Source organism: Cherax quadricarinatus, chromosome 33, assembly GCF_038502225.1.
Source record: "Cherax quadricarinatus isolate ZL_2023a chromosome 33, ASM3850222v1, whole genome shotgun sequence".
Lineage (NCBI taxonomy): Eukaryota > Metazoa > Arthropoda > Malacostraca > Decapoda > Parastacidae > Cherax > Cherax quadricarinatus.
In genome coordinates, this window is record NC_091324.1 from 35,416,203 (window position 1) to 35,432,968 (window position 16,766).

At 44.3% G+C, this 16,766-nt stretch overlaps 1 protein-coding gene across 1 annotated transcript in view; it reads right to left on the reverse strand.

Annotated features, from left to right (window-relative positions):
* The window catches only part of LOC128693891 (chymotrypsin-like protease CTRL-1), a 181,450-nt gene extending 164,938 nt beyond the window's left edge, over positions 1-16,512 (reverse strand). Inside the window, exons 1-3 of the mRNA XM_070091050.1 lie at positions 16,449-16,512; positions 15,759-15,880; positions 7,550-7,668 (exon numbers count right to left, since the gene is read on the reverse strand). Of these exons, the coding sequence (XP_069947151.1) occupies positions 7,550-7,668; positions 15,759-15,880; positions 16,449-16,512 (305 nt within the window). The remainder of the gene's footprint in view (positions 1-7,549; positions 7,669-15,758; positions 15,881-16,448) is intronic.
* Between the last annotated feature and the right edge of the window lie 254 nt (positions 16,513-16,766).

A 16,766-nucleotide genomic window follows, 5' to 3' on the forward strand; every position in this document is an offset into this window, starting at 1 on the left:
TTACCTACACTGGGCCATATCTGGGGCAATCTTGGCTTACCTGCACTGGTTCATACCTGGGATAAGCATGGCTTATCTACATTGGTCATATCTGGGAAAAGCCTGGGCTACCTACTCCGGTTCATATCTGGGATAATCCTGGCTTTCCTACATTGGGTCACATCTGGGAAAAGCCTGTCTTATTTACACTAGTCATAACTGGGGAAAGCCTAGCTTACTTTTACTGGGTCATATCTGTGATAAGCCTGGCTTACCTACACTCGTCATATCTGAGAGAATCCTGGCTTCTCTACACTGGGTCATTTCTGGGTCAATCATGGCTTACCAACACTGGGTCGTATCTGGGATAACCCTGGTTTCCCTACACTGGGTCATATCTAGGATAATCCTTGCTTACCTACACTACTCATACCTGGGACAATCCTGGCTTACCTACGCTGGGTCACATCTGGGATAAGCCTGGCTTACCTACACTGGTCATATCTGGGATAATCGTGGCTTACCTACACTGGGTCATATCTGTAATAAATATGGATTACTAAGGCTGGGTTATATCTGTTGGATAATCCTGCCCTACCTACACTGGGACATATATGTCATAATTCTGGCTTACCTACACAGGGTCATGTCTGGGATAAGCTTGGCTTACCAACACTGGATCATATCTGGGATAAGCTTGGCTTTCCTTCACTGTGTCATATCTGGGAAAATCCAGGCTTAACTACACTGCGTCATATCTGGGATAATCCTGGCTTACCTACACTTGGCCATATCTGGGGTAATCCTGGCTTACCTGCACTGGTTTATATCTTGGATAATCCTGGCTTACCTACACTGGGTTATATCTGGGATACGCCTGGTTTACTTACACTGGGTCATATACGAAATAATCCTGTCTTACTTGCACAAAGTCATATCTGTGATAAACCTGGCTTATCTACACTGGGTTATATCTGGCATGAGCCTGGCTTAACTACACTTGGTCATATCTATGATGAGCATGGCTTACCTACTCTGTTTCATATCTTGGATAAGGCTGGCTTTCCTTCACTTCATCATGTATCTGAGATAAGTCTGGCATGCCTATGCCGGGTCATATCTGGGTTAAGCCTGGCTTTCTTATACTGGATCAATTCTGGAATAATCCTGGCTTACCTGCACTGGGTCATATCTGGGACAATCCTGTCTTACCTTCTTTGGGTCATATCTTGGATAATCCTGGCTTAACTACATTGGGTCATATCTGGGATAAAACTGGCTTACCTACACCTTGTCATATCCGGGATAAGACCGTTATACCTATACTGGGTCATATCAGGGGTAAACCTGGCTTACCTGCACTGGGTTATATCTGGGATAAGCCTGGCTTACCTGCACTGGGTCATATCTTTGATAATCCTGGTTTTCCCACACTGAGTCATATCAGAGATAATCCTGTCTTACTCGCGCAAGGTCATATCTATGATAAGCCTGACTTGCCTACACTGGATCATATATCTGAGAAAAGCCTGGCATACCTACACCGGTTCATATCAGGGTTAAGCCTGGCTTTCCTACACTAGATCATATCTGTGATAATCCTGGCTTTCCTACCCTGGGTCATATCTGGGATAATGATGGTTTACCTACACATGCTCATATCTGGGATAATCCTGGATTAACTAAATGAGTCATATCTGGGATAATTCTGGCTTACCTACACATGGTCATATATGTGATAATCCTGGCTTTCCTACCCTGGGTCATATCTGGGATAATGATGGCTTACCTACACATGCTCATATCTGGGATAATCCTGGATTAACTAAATGAGTCATATCTGGGATAATTCTGGCTTACCTACACATGGTCATATATGTGATAATCCTGGCTTTCCTACCCTGGGTCATATCTGGGATAATGATGGCTTACCTACACATGCTCATATCTGGGATAATCCTGGATTAACTAAATGAGTCATATATGTGATAATCCTGGATTAACTAAATGAGTCATATATGTGATAATCCTGGCTTACTTACACCGGGTCATGTCAGGGATTTATTTATTTATTTATTTAATTATTTATTTGAACATGATACAGTGAGGTACAAAGTTATTACAGTGCAACATGCCAAAGCCCCTTGTATGCAGAGCATTATGGGCAGGCTTAAAATTAACTTAAGATTAACTAAGCAATGATATATTCAGTGGTAAAAACATTATTGTAAACAGATAACAATTTAGCACAAATGAGTATTACAAAGACAGGTCATGTGGTCATTTACTGTGTTGCTGAACATTCAGTAGAATAGAGTATTCTGTTAGGTAATGTAATTAAAAAATAAAGTTTGATTGAGTCACAGGTTAGACATTTATGAGATACAATAATGAGAAACATTTACGAGATACAATTTATGAGATACAATTTTTCAGTATTTATTTAATTGTGTGTGAGTAAGTGATTTTAGAGAAGAGACTTGAATTTATGAACAGACAGTGTTTCTTTTATATTCACAGGTAATGAATTCCAGATTTTAGGGCCTTTTATGTGCATTGAGTTTTTGCATAGCGTGAGATGGACACTGGGAACATCAAAGAGTGATCTGTGCCTTGTGTTATGATCATGTGTTCTGTTGAGGTTGGTAATGAGACGTTTGAGGGGAGGGTTTATATCAGAGTTAAGTGTTCTATGAATGTAGTAGGTGCAGTAATAAGTATGGATGTTGTGTATGGTGAGTAGGTTTAGTGTTTTGAATATTGGTGGAGTATGCTGCCTGTAGTGGGAATTTGTTATCATTCTGACTGCAGCCTTTTGTTGGGTAATTAGTGGTCTGAGATGGTTTATTGTTGTTGAGCCCCATGCACAAATTCCATAGGTGAGATAGGGGTAAATAAATGAGTGGTATAGGGCCGGGAGGGCTGACTGTGGAACATAGTACCGTATCTTCGATAGTATGCCTACGGTCTTGGGAATTTTTTTGGAAATTTGTTGTATATGTGTTTGAAATTTGAGTCTATTATCAAGGTGGATTCCTAGGAATTTTCCCTCTGTGAGTTTTGTGATAGGTGATCCGTTTATCATTATGTTAAGAGGGACGTCTGTAGCTCTGTTACCAAACTGAATGAAGTAGGTTTGGTCAGTGTTTAGAGTAAGTTTGTTAGTACTCATCCAGGTAGATATTTTCTGTAATTCGGTATTCACAGTATTGGCTAGCATGACTGGGCTCGGGTGAGAGAAGACGTATGTAGTGTCATCTGCAAATAGTGTGGGTTTGAGTAGTTGCGATGCATTTGGTAGGTCATTTATGTATATGAGAAAGAGAAGAGGGCCTAGGACACTTCCCTGTGGAACACCAACTGTAATTGGCTGTGCTGAAGAGTTTGCCCAGTTTGTGTACACATATTGGGTTCTGTTGCTGAGGTAAGACTTGAGGTAGTTGAGGGAGTGCCCTCTTATACCATGGTGCGACAATTTTATATGGAGCAAGTCATGGTCAACTGTATCAAAAGCTTTACGTAAGTCTATGAAGATCCCCAGTGGGACTTATTTTTTCTCTATTGCAGTGTATATGTGTTCTAGCATGTGTATAATAGCATCATTAGTATTTTTATTAGGCCTGAACCCAAACTGACAGGGGTTGAGTATGTTGTGGGAGATGAGGTAGGAATAGATTCGCTTCTGAATTAATTTTTCGAAGATTTTAGAGAGAGGGTGTAAGTTGGATATTGGCCTATAGTTATTCAAGTCTGTGTGGTCTCCTCCTTTATGGATCAGGGTGACCCTTGCTATTTTGAGAACTGTAGGAAAGGTAGAGAATTCAATGGATTTGTTAAAAAGTGTTACAATGATTGGCATAGACATCTGTAGTATCAGGCTTTAGCTAGGTTTCGGTGAGAGTAATGATGGACATACTGGCATGCAGGGAATTTAGTAATGCTATGAGGTCATCGTAATGTTTACTTAAAGATCTGATAGTGTAGTTAAAGACAGTTATGTTGTTGTTGGCTCTGAGAAGTGCCTTTGATTGTTCTGCTGTGTAGTAATTACAGTTACTGTGTGATTCATTTAAGTCATCCAATAAGAGGTTGGTATCAGGATCAATGCTTGTTATCATAAGATTTATAGTGAATCTATAGTTAGAATTAAGTATAAGACAAAATAAATATTCTAAAGCTATAAAATAGCACCTGAGTTATTTTAACAAATGTAAAAAATATGAGCTAAGGAAGTTTTTTAAAGCTAAAATAAAGGAGACAATATAAAGGGAACATAATGGGAAAATAGTGAACTTATTACACTTTAGCACCTGAGAATAGCACTTTGATTATTTTAACAATTGTGAATATATGAACTAAGATTGTTATGTAAAGCTATATTAAAGCTAAAATAAAGGAGAAAATATATAGGGACTAAATTAAATACTGGTAAACAAAGTTAAACTGGCAGATAGTAACTAAGATATGATGTTGATTTGGGAGTAAGATCTGATTTGTTATATATAATAAGTTGAGCAATTTATTGTACTATAAAGAGTAAAAAATAATATGAGGTAGTTGGTAGTAGCAGCAAAAGATAGTTTTGGGCCTTGAACAATAATGTAGCTGAAATATACACTAATTGCACACACAATATAGTCACTAAGATATGATAATAATCTGAGAGTAGGAGTTGCCTTATAGCATAAAGTTTGAGCAATTAATATCACTATAGGAATATTATTTGAGGTAGTTGACACTAGCTAGTGAGGGAAGGTTCAAGGTACTGCACAGTAGTGTACTAGGAACATACACTAGTTTGTTATTTGTTGTTTGAGAGAAAAGGGAAAATTAGGTATGATTATAAGAGAATTTTAACAGTGTTTAAGTAGGAAAGAAAAGAGTAATACGCTGGTTCATATCGGGGGTAATCCAGGCTTACCTACAATGGGTCATGTAAGGGAAAAGCCTGGTTTACCTACACTGGGGTTATATCTGGGATAAGCCTGGATTACCTACTCTGGGTCACATCGCTTACCTACACTGGGTAATATCTGGGATAAGCCTTGCCTACCTTCACTGGGTCATATCTGGGATAATTCTGGATTACCTTCACTGGGTCATATCTGGGATAAGCCTGGCTTACCTTCAATGGGTCATATCTGGGATAATCCTGGCATACCTACACTAGGTCATATCTTGGATAATCCTGGCCTACCTAAACTGGGTCATATTTGAGATAATCCTGGCTTACCTACACTAGGTTATATCTAGGATACGCGTGGCTTACCTACACTGGGTCATATCTCAGATAATCCTGGCTTACCTACACTAGGTTATATCTAGGATACGCGTGGCTTACCTACACTGGGTCATATCTGAGATAATCCTGGCTTACCTACACTAGGTTATATCTAGGATACGCGTGGCTTACCTACACTGGGTCATATCTGGGATAAGCCAGGCTTACCTACACTGCATCATATATCTGGGATAAGCCTGGCATACCTACACCGGGGTCATATCTGGGTTAATCCTGGCTTTTCTACACTGGATCATATCTGGGATAATCCTGGCTTACCCACACTGGGTTATATCTGGGATAAGCATGGTTTACCTACACTGGGTTATACCTGGGATAATCGTGGCTTACCTTCACTGGGTCATATCTGTTATAAGCCTGGCTTGCCTACACTGGTCATAACTGGGGTAAGCCTGGCTTACCTTTACTGAGTCATATCTGGGATAAGCCTGGCTTCCCTACACTGGGTCATATCTATTATAATCCTGGCTTACCTACACTGGTCCTACCTGGGACAATCCTGGCTTACCTACACTGGGTCATATCTCTGATAAGCCTGGCTTGCCTACACTGGTCAAATCTGGGATAATCCTGGCTTACTTACACATGGTCATATCTGTGATAATCCTGGCTTACCTACACTGGGTCATATCTGTGACAATCCTGGGTTACCTACACTGGGTCATCTATGTGATCATCCTGGCTTACCGACACTGGGTCATATCTTTGATAAGCCTGGCTTGCATTCACGAATCATATCTGGGATAATCCTGGCTTACCTACACTGGGTCATATCTGTGACAATCCTGGCTTACCTACACTGGGTCATATCTTTGATAAGCCTGGCTTGCATTCACGAATCATATCTGGGATAATCCTGGCTTACCTACACTGGGTCATATCTGTGACAATCCTGGCTTACCTACGCTGCGTCATATCTGAGATAAGCCTGGCTTACCTCCTTCTCTGGTCATATCTCTGATAAGCCTGGCTTACCTACACTGGTCAAATCTGGGATAATCCTGGTTTACCTACACTGGGTCATATCTGTGATAATCCTGGCTTACCAACACTGGGTCATATCTGTGACAATCCTGGCTTACCTACACTGGATCATCTCTGTGATCATCCTGGCTTACCAACACTGGGTCATATCTTTGACAATCCTGGTTTACCTACACTGGGTGATATCTGGGATAAGCCTGGCTTCCCTTCACTGGGTCATGTCTAGGATAATCCTGGCTTACCTACACTGGTCCTATCTGGGACAATCCTGGCTTACCTACACTGGGTCATATCTTTGATAAGCCTGGCTTGCATTCACGAGTCATATCTGGGATAATCCTGGCTTACCTACACTGGGTCATATCTGTGATAATCCTGGCTTACCTACACTGGGTCATATCTGTGATAAACCTGGCTTACCTACACTGGGTCATATCTGTGACAATCCTGGCTTACCTACACTGGGTCATCTCTGTGATCATCCTGGCTTACCGACACTGGGTCATATCTAGAATAATCCTGGCTTACCTACGCTGCCTCATATCTGAGATAAGCCTGGCTTACCTCCTACTCTGGTCATATCTTGGATAATCCTGGCCTACCTTCACTGAGTCATATCTGGGATAAGCCTGGCTTACCTACCCTGGGTTTTCTTGATGTGTAAGTAACAATTTTGCTTCTGTTAATTAGCATTCACATCATGATAATCCCGTTAAACCGATTTTACTGCAGGTTTATGTATGGTCTCAGTTCGATAACGATCTATCAGATTTATGTACAACTTTACGTTATCTTTCTATGTCCCAGGAATTCCGAAGATAACTGAGCTAACATGGTATTATATGAGGCGTTATTTATGTGTCCCGTAGCTGGCTTGGTAGCGCACTCGCACCACACACGGAGGTCCGTGGTTCAATCCTCCGTACGGGTGGAAATATTGGGTGTGTTTCCTTAAGATACCTCCTGTCCCTGTTCACCTAGCAGTAAGTAGGTACTTTGGTGCTAATTGCCTTACATCTGCTGTCACTATTCACGCAGCAGTAAGTAGGTATCTGAGTGTAATTACCTTACACCTGCTGTCACTGTTCACCTAGCAGTAGGTACCTGAGTGTTAGCCGACTGGTGTGGGCCACATTCTGGTGGACGAAATTAACCCAAGTTGCTAGAAATGCTGTGTATAACCAGGGACTTTGTATACTGTGTATTATTGATGTCAGCTATGGTCTGCATATGTTGTATCATGTACTTGTGGAAATAAAGGTTACTATTATAAGTTTTTCTTACCAGTGTAAGTTGTGTTGTGAGTCTTGAAGAGCGAGGAAGGCCGCCTCAGAGCACCTAGATGACGTCTCCAGTTCAAAGTGTTGACAAGTGATGCTCACTCTGTCACTGCTGCTCTCACTCTGGACACATAAATGGTTCACATAAGTTGATTAGACTCATGTGTAACATATGGCATCTTTATTGTAGACGTTTCGCCATCCAGTGGCTTTATCAATATAAATACTAGGACATAATTTGAAGACAGTAGAACCATATACAAAAGATCAGGTAATCAGTCCTTCAGCCTTGGAGTTGGTGTGAAGAACACCGAGAAGCACTCTCCTCAGGCTCAATCTTGACCACCTTCGTATACACACACATCCACACCAAGAATGTCATAACTAGTAAAGCCCCCACAGATCTGTACAAGCTACGTCAAGCCTCACAACGTACCAAACTACACCTCTACAGAACTCTAATATGACCTATGATTACTTATTCTCCTGTAGCTCTCTCAATCTCTTGCAGCTAAGACCAACAAACTTAAACTGCAGCGTATCCAGAACAAGGCTCTGTGCTGGGTGTATGATGTTAGCTGGGACGACTTGGCCACAAGCGAGTCACACCATGCCCAGTCAAGCATCCCGGCGCTGAACGTGTACTGGAAGACGTTCACTGAGAGATAGATTGTCAAAGTACAAACAATGCATGACTCCTGAACGTCTCATCATGACGAGTACATTCGTGGACCTGCAAACCCACACAATCTATTGTACTCCTTGCATGACCCTGCTTCTAACCCTATGTAAAGTTAACTTCTACTCTCACTAGCCTGTTTTAACAGGTGTGAACCTTAAAAGATGTACCTTTTAAAATCCCACCTTACATCATCACTGGCTTTTCTCACAGGTACCTGCGCATGTTAGTTTTGGCGTATACTCAGTCCGTTCTGGCCTATCAGTCCTCCTCGCCACACCAGTCTGTAACCCACTATCACATTAGCCACTGGGTTAAGCTCTGGTACTATCCCTTCCACTCATATCCTACTTATCCACTTCCTTGCTCATCCCACAATGATCTTACCAACACTCTCTCCATCTTGATCTTGCCTGTGCTCCAGACTCTTTACTTCTACGGTGTTCTTCACATCAACTCCAGGACTGAGGGACTGATTACCTCATCTTTTGAATATAGTTCTACTGTCTTCAAACTATGTCCTAGAATTTGCACTGATAAAGCCACTGAATAATGAAACGTCTACAACAAAGATACCCAGATGTTGTATATGTACCTAATTACACAATTCGTGTACACAACTTTAAGGTAATCAGTCCCACAGCCTGGAGGAGATGTAATCAGTTCATTATTAAGAACATAGCATCTGCGTGAAGAGACAAATATACTGGGGACAGCAGGTAGTGTCACCTCGCACAACCACACAGGTGGAAGCAGGTCACTGCTGTAGGTTAGGCAAGTGTACAGTTGTATGGACTCATGTTGCCACACAGTGGCTTCATCAGACCATACAAAGGAGAATGTTGAAGAACAGGAGGAGTTTCAAGTAATCGGTCCCGAAGCCTTGAGTCATCAACCATGGAGGGTCAATAACCATGGAGGGTCAGTAACCCTGGGGGGTCAGTAAGCATGGAGGGTCAGTAACCGTGGAGGGTCAGCAACGATGGAGGGTCAGAAACCATGGAGGATCAGTAACCATGCAGGGTCAGTAACAATGGAGGGTCAGTAACCATGGAGGGTCAGTAACCATGGAGGGTCAGTATCCATGGAGGATCAATAACCATGCAGGGTCAATAACAATGGAGGGACAGTAACCCTGGAGGGTCAGTTAAAATGGAGGATCAGTAACCATGCAGGGTCAATGGAGGGTCAGTAACCCTGGAGGGTCAGTAACAATGAAGGGTCAGTAACGCTGGAGGGTCAGTAACCCTCGAGGGTCAGTAACCATGGAGGGTCAGTAACCATGGAGGGTCAGTATCCATGGAGGATCAATAACCATGCAGGGTCAGTAACAATGGAGGGTCAGTAACCCTGGAGGGTCAGTTACAATGGAGGATCAGTAACCATGCAGGGTCAATGGAGGGTCAGTAACCCTGGAGGGTCAGTAACAATGAAGGGTCAGTAATGCTGGAGGGTCAGTAACCCTCGAGGGTCAGTAGCCCTGGTGGGTCAGTAACCATGGAGGGTCAGTAACCCTGGAGCGTCAGTAACCATGGAGGGTCAGTAACCATGGAGGGTCAGTAACCATGGAGGGTCAGTAATCATGGAGGGTCAGTAACCATGGAGGATCAGTAACCCTAGAGAGTCAGTAACCATGGAGAGTTAGTAACCATGGACGTTAAGTAACCATGAATGGCCAGTAACCATGAAGGGTCAGTAACCATGGAGGGTGAGTAACCCTGGGGAATCAGTAACCATGGAGGGTCAGTAAACATGGAGGGTCAGTAACCATTGAGGGTCAGTAACCATGGAGGGTCAGTAACCCTGCAGCGACAGTTACCATTGAGGATCAGTAACCATGGAGGGTCAGTAACCATGGAGGGTCAGTAACCATGGAGGGTCAGTAACCATTGAGGGTCAGTAACCATGGAGTGCCAGGAGCAATGGAGGGTCAGTAACCATGGAGGGACAGAACCATGAAGTGTGAGTAACCATGTAGGGTCAGTAACCATAGAGAGTCAGTAACCATGGAGGGTCGGTAACCATGGACGCTTAATAACCATGGAGGGTCGGTAACCATGGACTGTCAGTAACCATGGAGGGTCAGTAAACATGGAGGGTCAGTAACCATGGACGCTCAGTAACCATGGACTGTAAGTAACCATGGAGGGTCAGTAAACATCGAGCGTCAGTAACCATGGACGCTCAATAACAATGGAAGGTCAGTAACCATGGAAGGTCAGTAACCATTGAGGGTCAGTAACCATGGAGGGTCAGTAACCATGGAGGGTTAGTAACCATGGACGCTTAATAACCATGGAGGGTCGGTAACCATGGACTGTCAGTAACCATAGAGAGTCAGTAACCATGGAGGGTTAGTAACCATGGACGCTTAATAACCATGGAGGGTCGGTAACCATGGAGGGTCAGTAAACATCGAGCGTCAGTAACCATGGACGCTCAATAACAATGGAAGGTCAGTAACCATGGAGGGTCAGTAACCATGGAGGGTCAGTAACCATGGAGGGTCAGTAACCATGGAGGGTCAGTAACCATGGAGGGTCAGTAACCATGGAGGGTCAGTAGCCATGGAGGGTCAGTAACCTTGGATGCTTAATAATTATGGAGGGTCAGTAACCATGGAGGGTCAGTAACCCTGGAGTGTCAGTAACCATGGAGGGTCAGTAACCATGGATGGTCAGTAACCATGGAGGGTCAGTAACCCTGGAGGGTCAGTAACCATGGAGGGTCAGTAACCATTGAGTGTCAGTAACCATGAAGGGTCAGTAACCATGGAGGGTCAGTAACCATGGAGGGTCAGTAACCATTGAGGGTCAGTAATAATTGAGGGTCAGTAACCATGGAGGGTCAGTAACCATGGACGCTTAATAACCATGGAGGGTCAGTAACCATGGAGTGTCAGGAGCAATGGAGGGTCAGTAACGCTGGAGGGTCAGTGTGGCATTCAAAGAGTACGTAACCTTTATTCGGCGCATGTACACACCCTCATTTACAGGCTATCTCCCCCAACCAGCGAACCAGGTTGCTAAGAGTTGATGGGGCCCCGTCGTTCAACTAGTGACCAGGTTCTAGCCAATAAGAAGATGGTTTTGGCAATCGCAGAGGTTATGTGGGTACCGCTCTCCTGTCTGCCCTTGTCATTCCCATTCTAGAGCTGGTTGAAGCACGGTCTGCTATTTTATTGCTTCTATTTCTGCCTTGCTTACCGTGGAGTGCACTATACTTATCACTGTACATAGTGTACATATTGCTGTTCTAAATTGGTGACGGATAATATAAGTCTAAACTTTTTCTGCTGTGTTTATTTTGCTCCCATTACACCCGGGATAACAGGCCATCTGGAATCCTGGGTTGTAATAGTCAGTAACCATGGACAGTCAGTAACCATGGAGGGAGAGTAACCCTTGAGGGTCAGTAACCATGCTGGGTCAGTAAACATGGAGGGATCAGTAACCATTGAGGGTCAGTAACCATGGACGGTCAGTAACCATGGAGGGACAGTAACCCTAGAGGGTCAGTAACCATGGAGGGTCAGTAACCATGGAGGATCAGTAACCATGGAGGATCAGTAACAATGGAGGGTCATTAACAATGGAGGGTCAGTAACCATGGAGGGTAAGTAACCATTGGAGGATCAGTAACCATGAAGGGTCAGTAACCATTGGAGGATCAGTAACCCTGGAGGGTCAGTAACTAAGGAGGGTTAGTAACCATGGAGGGTCAGTAACCATGGAGGATCAATAACAATGGAGGATCAGTAACCATAAAGGTTCAGTAACCATGGAGGATCAGGAACCATGGAGAGCCAGAAACCATGGAGGGTCAGTAACCATGGAGGGTCATTAACCATGGAGGGTAAGTAACCATGGAGGGTCAGTAACCATGGAGGGTCAGTAACCATGGAGGGTCAGTAACCATGGAGGGTCAGTAACCATGGAGGGTCATTAACCATGGAGGGTAAGTAACCCTGGAGTGTCAGTAACCCTCGAGTGTCAGTAACCATGGAGGGTCAGTAACCATGGAGGGTCAGTAACCATGGAGGGTCAGTAACCATGGAGGGTCAGTAACCATGGAGGGTCATTAACCATGGAGGGTAAGTAACCCTGGAGTGTCAGTAACCCTCGAGTGTCAGTAACCATGGAGTGTCAGTAACCATGGAGTGTCAGTAACCATGGAGGGTCAGTAACCATGGAGGGTCAGTAACCATGGAGGGTCAGTAACCATGGAAGGTCAGTAACCCTAGAGGGTCAGAAACCATGGAGGTTCGGTAACAATGTAGGAATAGTAGCCATGGAGGATCAGTAACCCTGGAGGGTCAGCAACCATTGAGGGTCATTAACCCTGGAGGGTTAGTAACCATGGAGGGTCAGTTATCATGGAGGGTCAGTTACCATGGAGGGTCAGTAACTATGGAAGGCCAGTAACCATGGAGGGTCAGTAACCATTGAGGGTCAGTAACCCTGGAGGGTTAGTAACCATGGAGGGTCAGTATCTACTGAGGGTCAGTAACCATGGAGGGTCAGGAACCATTGAGGATCAGTAACCACGGAGGGTCATTAACCATGGAGGATCAGTAACCATGGAGGGTCAGTAACCAGTGAGGGTCAATAGCCATGGAGTGTCAGGAGCAATGGAGGGTCAGTAAACATGGAGGGTCAGTAACCATGGACGGTCAGTAACCATGGAGGGTCAGTAAACATGGAGGGTCAATAACCATTGAGGGTCAGTCACCTTGGAGGGCCAGTTACCATTGAGGATCAGTAACCATGGAGGGTCAGTAACCATGGAGGGTCAGTAAACATGGAAGGTCAGTAACCATGGACGGTCAGTAACCATGGAGGGTCAGTAAACATGGAGGGTCAATAACCATTGAGGGTCAGTCACCTTGGAGGGCCAGTTACCATTGAGGATCAGTAACCATGGAGGGTCATTAACCATGGAGGGTCAGTAACCGTTGAGGGTCAGTAACCATGGAGTGTCAGGAGCAATGGAGGGTCAGTAACCATGGAGGGTCAGTAACCATGGAGGGTCAGTAATCATGGAGGGTCAGTAACAATGGACGCTTAATAACCATGGACGGTCAGTAACCATGGAGGGTTAGTAACCTTGAACGCTTAATAATTGTGGAGGGTCAGTAACCCTGGAGTGTCAGTAACCATAGAGGGTCAGTAACCATGGAGGGTCAGTAACCATGGAGGGTCAGTAACCATGGAGGGTCAGTAACCATGGAGGGTCAGTAACCATGGAGGGTCAGTAACCATAGAAGGTCAGTAACCATGGAGGGTCAGTAACCATAGAGGGTCAGTAACCATGGTGGGTCAGTAACCATGGAGGGTCAGTAACCATGGAGGGTCAATAACCATGGAGGGTCAGTAACCATGGATGTCAGTAACCGTGGTGGGTCAGTTACCATTGAGGGTCAGTAACCGTGGAGGGTCAGTAACCATGGTGGGTCAGTAACCATTGAGGGTCATTAACCATGGAGGGTCAGTAACCACGGTGGGTCAGTAACCAATGAGGGTCAGTAACCGTGGAGGTTCAGTAACCATGGAGGGTCAGTAACCATGGAGGGTCATTAACCATGGTGGGTCAGTAACCAGTGAGGGTCAGTAACCATGGAGGTTCAGTAACCATGGTGGGTCAGTAACCAATGAGGGTCAGTAACCATGGAGGGTCATTAACCATGGTGGGTCAGTAACCAATGAGGGTCAGTAACCGTGGAGGGTCAGTAACCATGAAGGGTCAGTAACCGTGGAGGGTCAGTAACCATGTAGGGTCAGTAACCATGGAGGGTCAGTAACCATGGAGGGTCAGTAACCATGTAGGGTCAGTAACCATGGAGGGTCAGTAACCATGTAGGGTCAGTAACCATGGAGGGTCAGTAACCATGAAGGGTCAGTAACCATGGAGGGTCAGTAACCATGAAGGGTCAGTAACCATGGAGGGTCAGTAACCATGGAGGGTCAGTAACCATGGAGGGTCAGTAACCATGGAGGGTCAGTAACCATGGAGGGTCAGTAACCATGGAGGGTCAGTAACCATGTAGGGTCAGTAACCATGGAGGGTCAGTAACCATGAAGGGTCAGTAACCATGGAGGGTCAGTAACCATGTAGGGTCAGTAACCATGGAGGGTCAGTAACCATGGAGGGTCAGTAACCATGTAGGGTCAGTAACCATGGAGGGTCAGTAACCATGAAGGGTCAGTAACCATGGAGGGTCAGTAACCATGGAGGGTCAGTAACCATGGAGGGTCAGTAACCATGGAGGGTCAGTAACCATGGAGGGTCAGTAACCATGGAGGGTCAGTAACCATGGAGGGTCAGTAACCATGGAGGGTCAGTAACCATGGAGGGTTAGTAACCATGGATGATCAGTATCACTGAATTACGCAAGTGCAGGAAATTTCCATTTGTGGTGTTTGGAACCTGGTGTAAAATGCGCCTCACAGCATTCTGCTTTATGAAAGTTAAGACACTTGTGCAACATCTGGTTATGTTTATTGTAAACGTTTCGCCATCCAGTGGCTTTATCAATACAAATTCTTGGACATAATTAGAAAACAGAAGAACTATATACAAAAGATGAGGTAATCAGTCCCTCAGCCTTGGAGGTGGTGTTTACAACACCGTGGTTGTAGAGATTCTGAAGCACAGGTAAGGAGACTGGTGCTTATATAGGCGTCACTGAAGAGACGTGAAGCAGACGAGGGCATAGTCACTGGTAGGCGGGATTTCCCAGTGGAAGTAGGTCCTACCCAAATTGATGGGCTAGTGGTAGAAGTGAAGGTCATGTAGATGTCCTCTGAATCAAGATACCATGATGTTGCAGTGTCTGACAAGTTGTGCAAGACAGGTATAAAATACCGGTATTTTATACCTGTCTTGCACAATCTGCTTTATCCCAGATACTTAACTATAGTGTAACTAGAGTAGCAGGTGTAAGGAAAGTGGCGCTTTTATCTGCCCTTATTGACCCTGAGGTCTCTCCATGACCTGTCTTAAATTATGAGTTAAATCTACAGCTAAAGTTTTAGAAAATTAGTTAATTGTGAATTATTTTTTTTTATAAACGTAATCTGCAATGATAATTAAGTATATTTGCATGTTTATTCTAAATATTTTGTGATAGAGCTTTTGATTCACTGAATTAGAGCTGCCGTCCACTTTCATGGGTCAACTCTGACCTCCTCACATCCCTAGGCACTGCATCACCCGTACGTATTTAGTGCTTCCCTATACATATAGTCAATTTACGATAACATAAAAGAATATTGTGCAATAAACGCGAATGAGCTACACAAAATGCAGAATAACTACGGGGAGAGTTGAATGATTGCTCTAGGCCTTTCGTGTTGCACTGTAGCAGAAATAGTGCTGGAAATCCAGGAAGGTCAGTTCACATGAACGGACCTTCCTGGATTTCCTGCTCTGTTTCTGCAAGAATACTAGCTCATGATGTTTTGGTTGCAACACGAGGCCTAGAGCTATCACTGAACTCACCCTGTGGTTAAATTGCATATAAAAGGATACTCACCTTGAAGAACCAGCGGCAGTAGGTGAAGGGTGAGTAAGGGTGAGGGTAGCCAGGACTGCTGACCACGTATCTGACACCAGCACTCAGCACCACTGACGACCCGCACGGTGCCACTACCACCACTGATCACACAGCAATAACAGTACATAGAGTAATAGAGGCTAAGACTTTGTCTAGCTTCAGAAAGGAACTGGACAATCATCTGAGAAGGGCTGGGTTTGATTAGTACCTGAGGCATTGTAGCTAATTATTGAGAAGGTTTGAGAAAAGGTAGGACAAGTGGATGGTTGGGAATGGTTGGTTTAGAGAAGGACCTGCCTGGTTTGGCCAGTGGGTCTGCTGCAGTGTTCCTCCATTACTATGCTCTGATGCACTTCATCCAGTCTTCGTATAAGTGGGGTGACTGGTTGGTACCTGTGAATACCTCACAGGAAACTGAGTTACCTTTCCATTTCTGGTATAATGTGGGAAGTCAAGCTGGTTGATTCCTTGTTATTCCTAAGTTTTGTAGAGGAGGTGGAAATAACAGTGAGAGAGAAGGAGACATGTAGCATGATATGTTAGTGTACATGCACCGTTGTCACGTTACCACTACCAACTTTTAATTATAACACTAGTGAAGAAGCCTCAGTAGACAAATATGCAACATCTTGCATAAATTGTTGTCGAAAGTGTTGAGCAACATCACACCTCCTTCGTCAGAGGTGATGATGGTGATATCAGCGTTGCTAGCCCACTCCCTGAGTGCTTGCATGTAGCTTCTGGGATGACCGGTCTTGAAGGTTCAGTAGCTCCAGCACTGATAATTCCTTGAGCGAAATCGTTATGAAACTCTGAGTCCCCAGAAGGTTGGTTGTACAAGAATGGTACACAGTACACAGTACACAGTACTGGTAAGATGAAGAATAAACACATGTGCAACATCTGTGTATTTTTATTGTAGACGCTTCGCCATCCAGTGGCTTTATCAATAGAAAACCTTCAATGTATTGAATTTTATTGATAAAG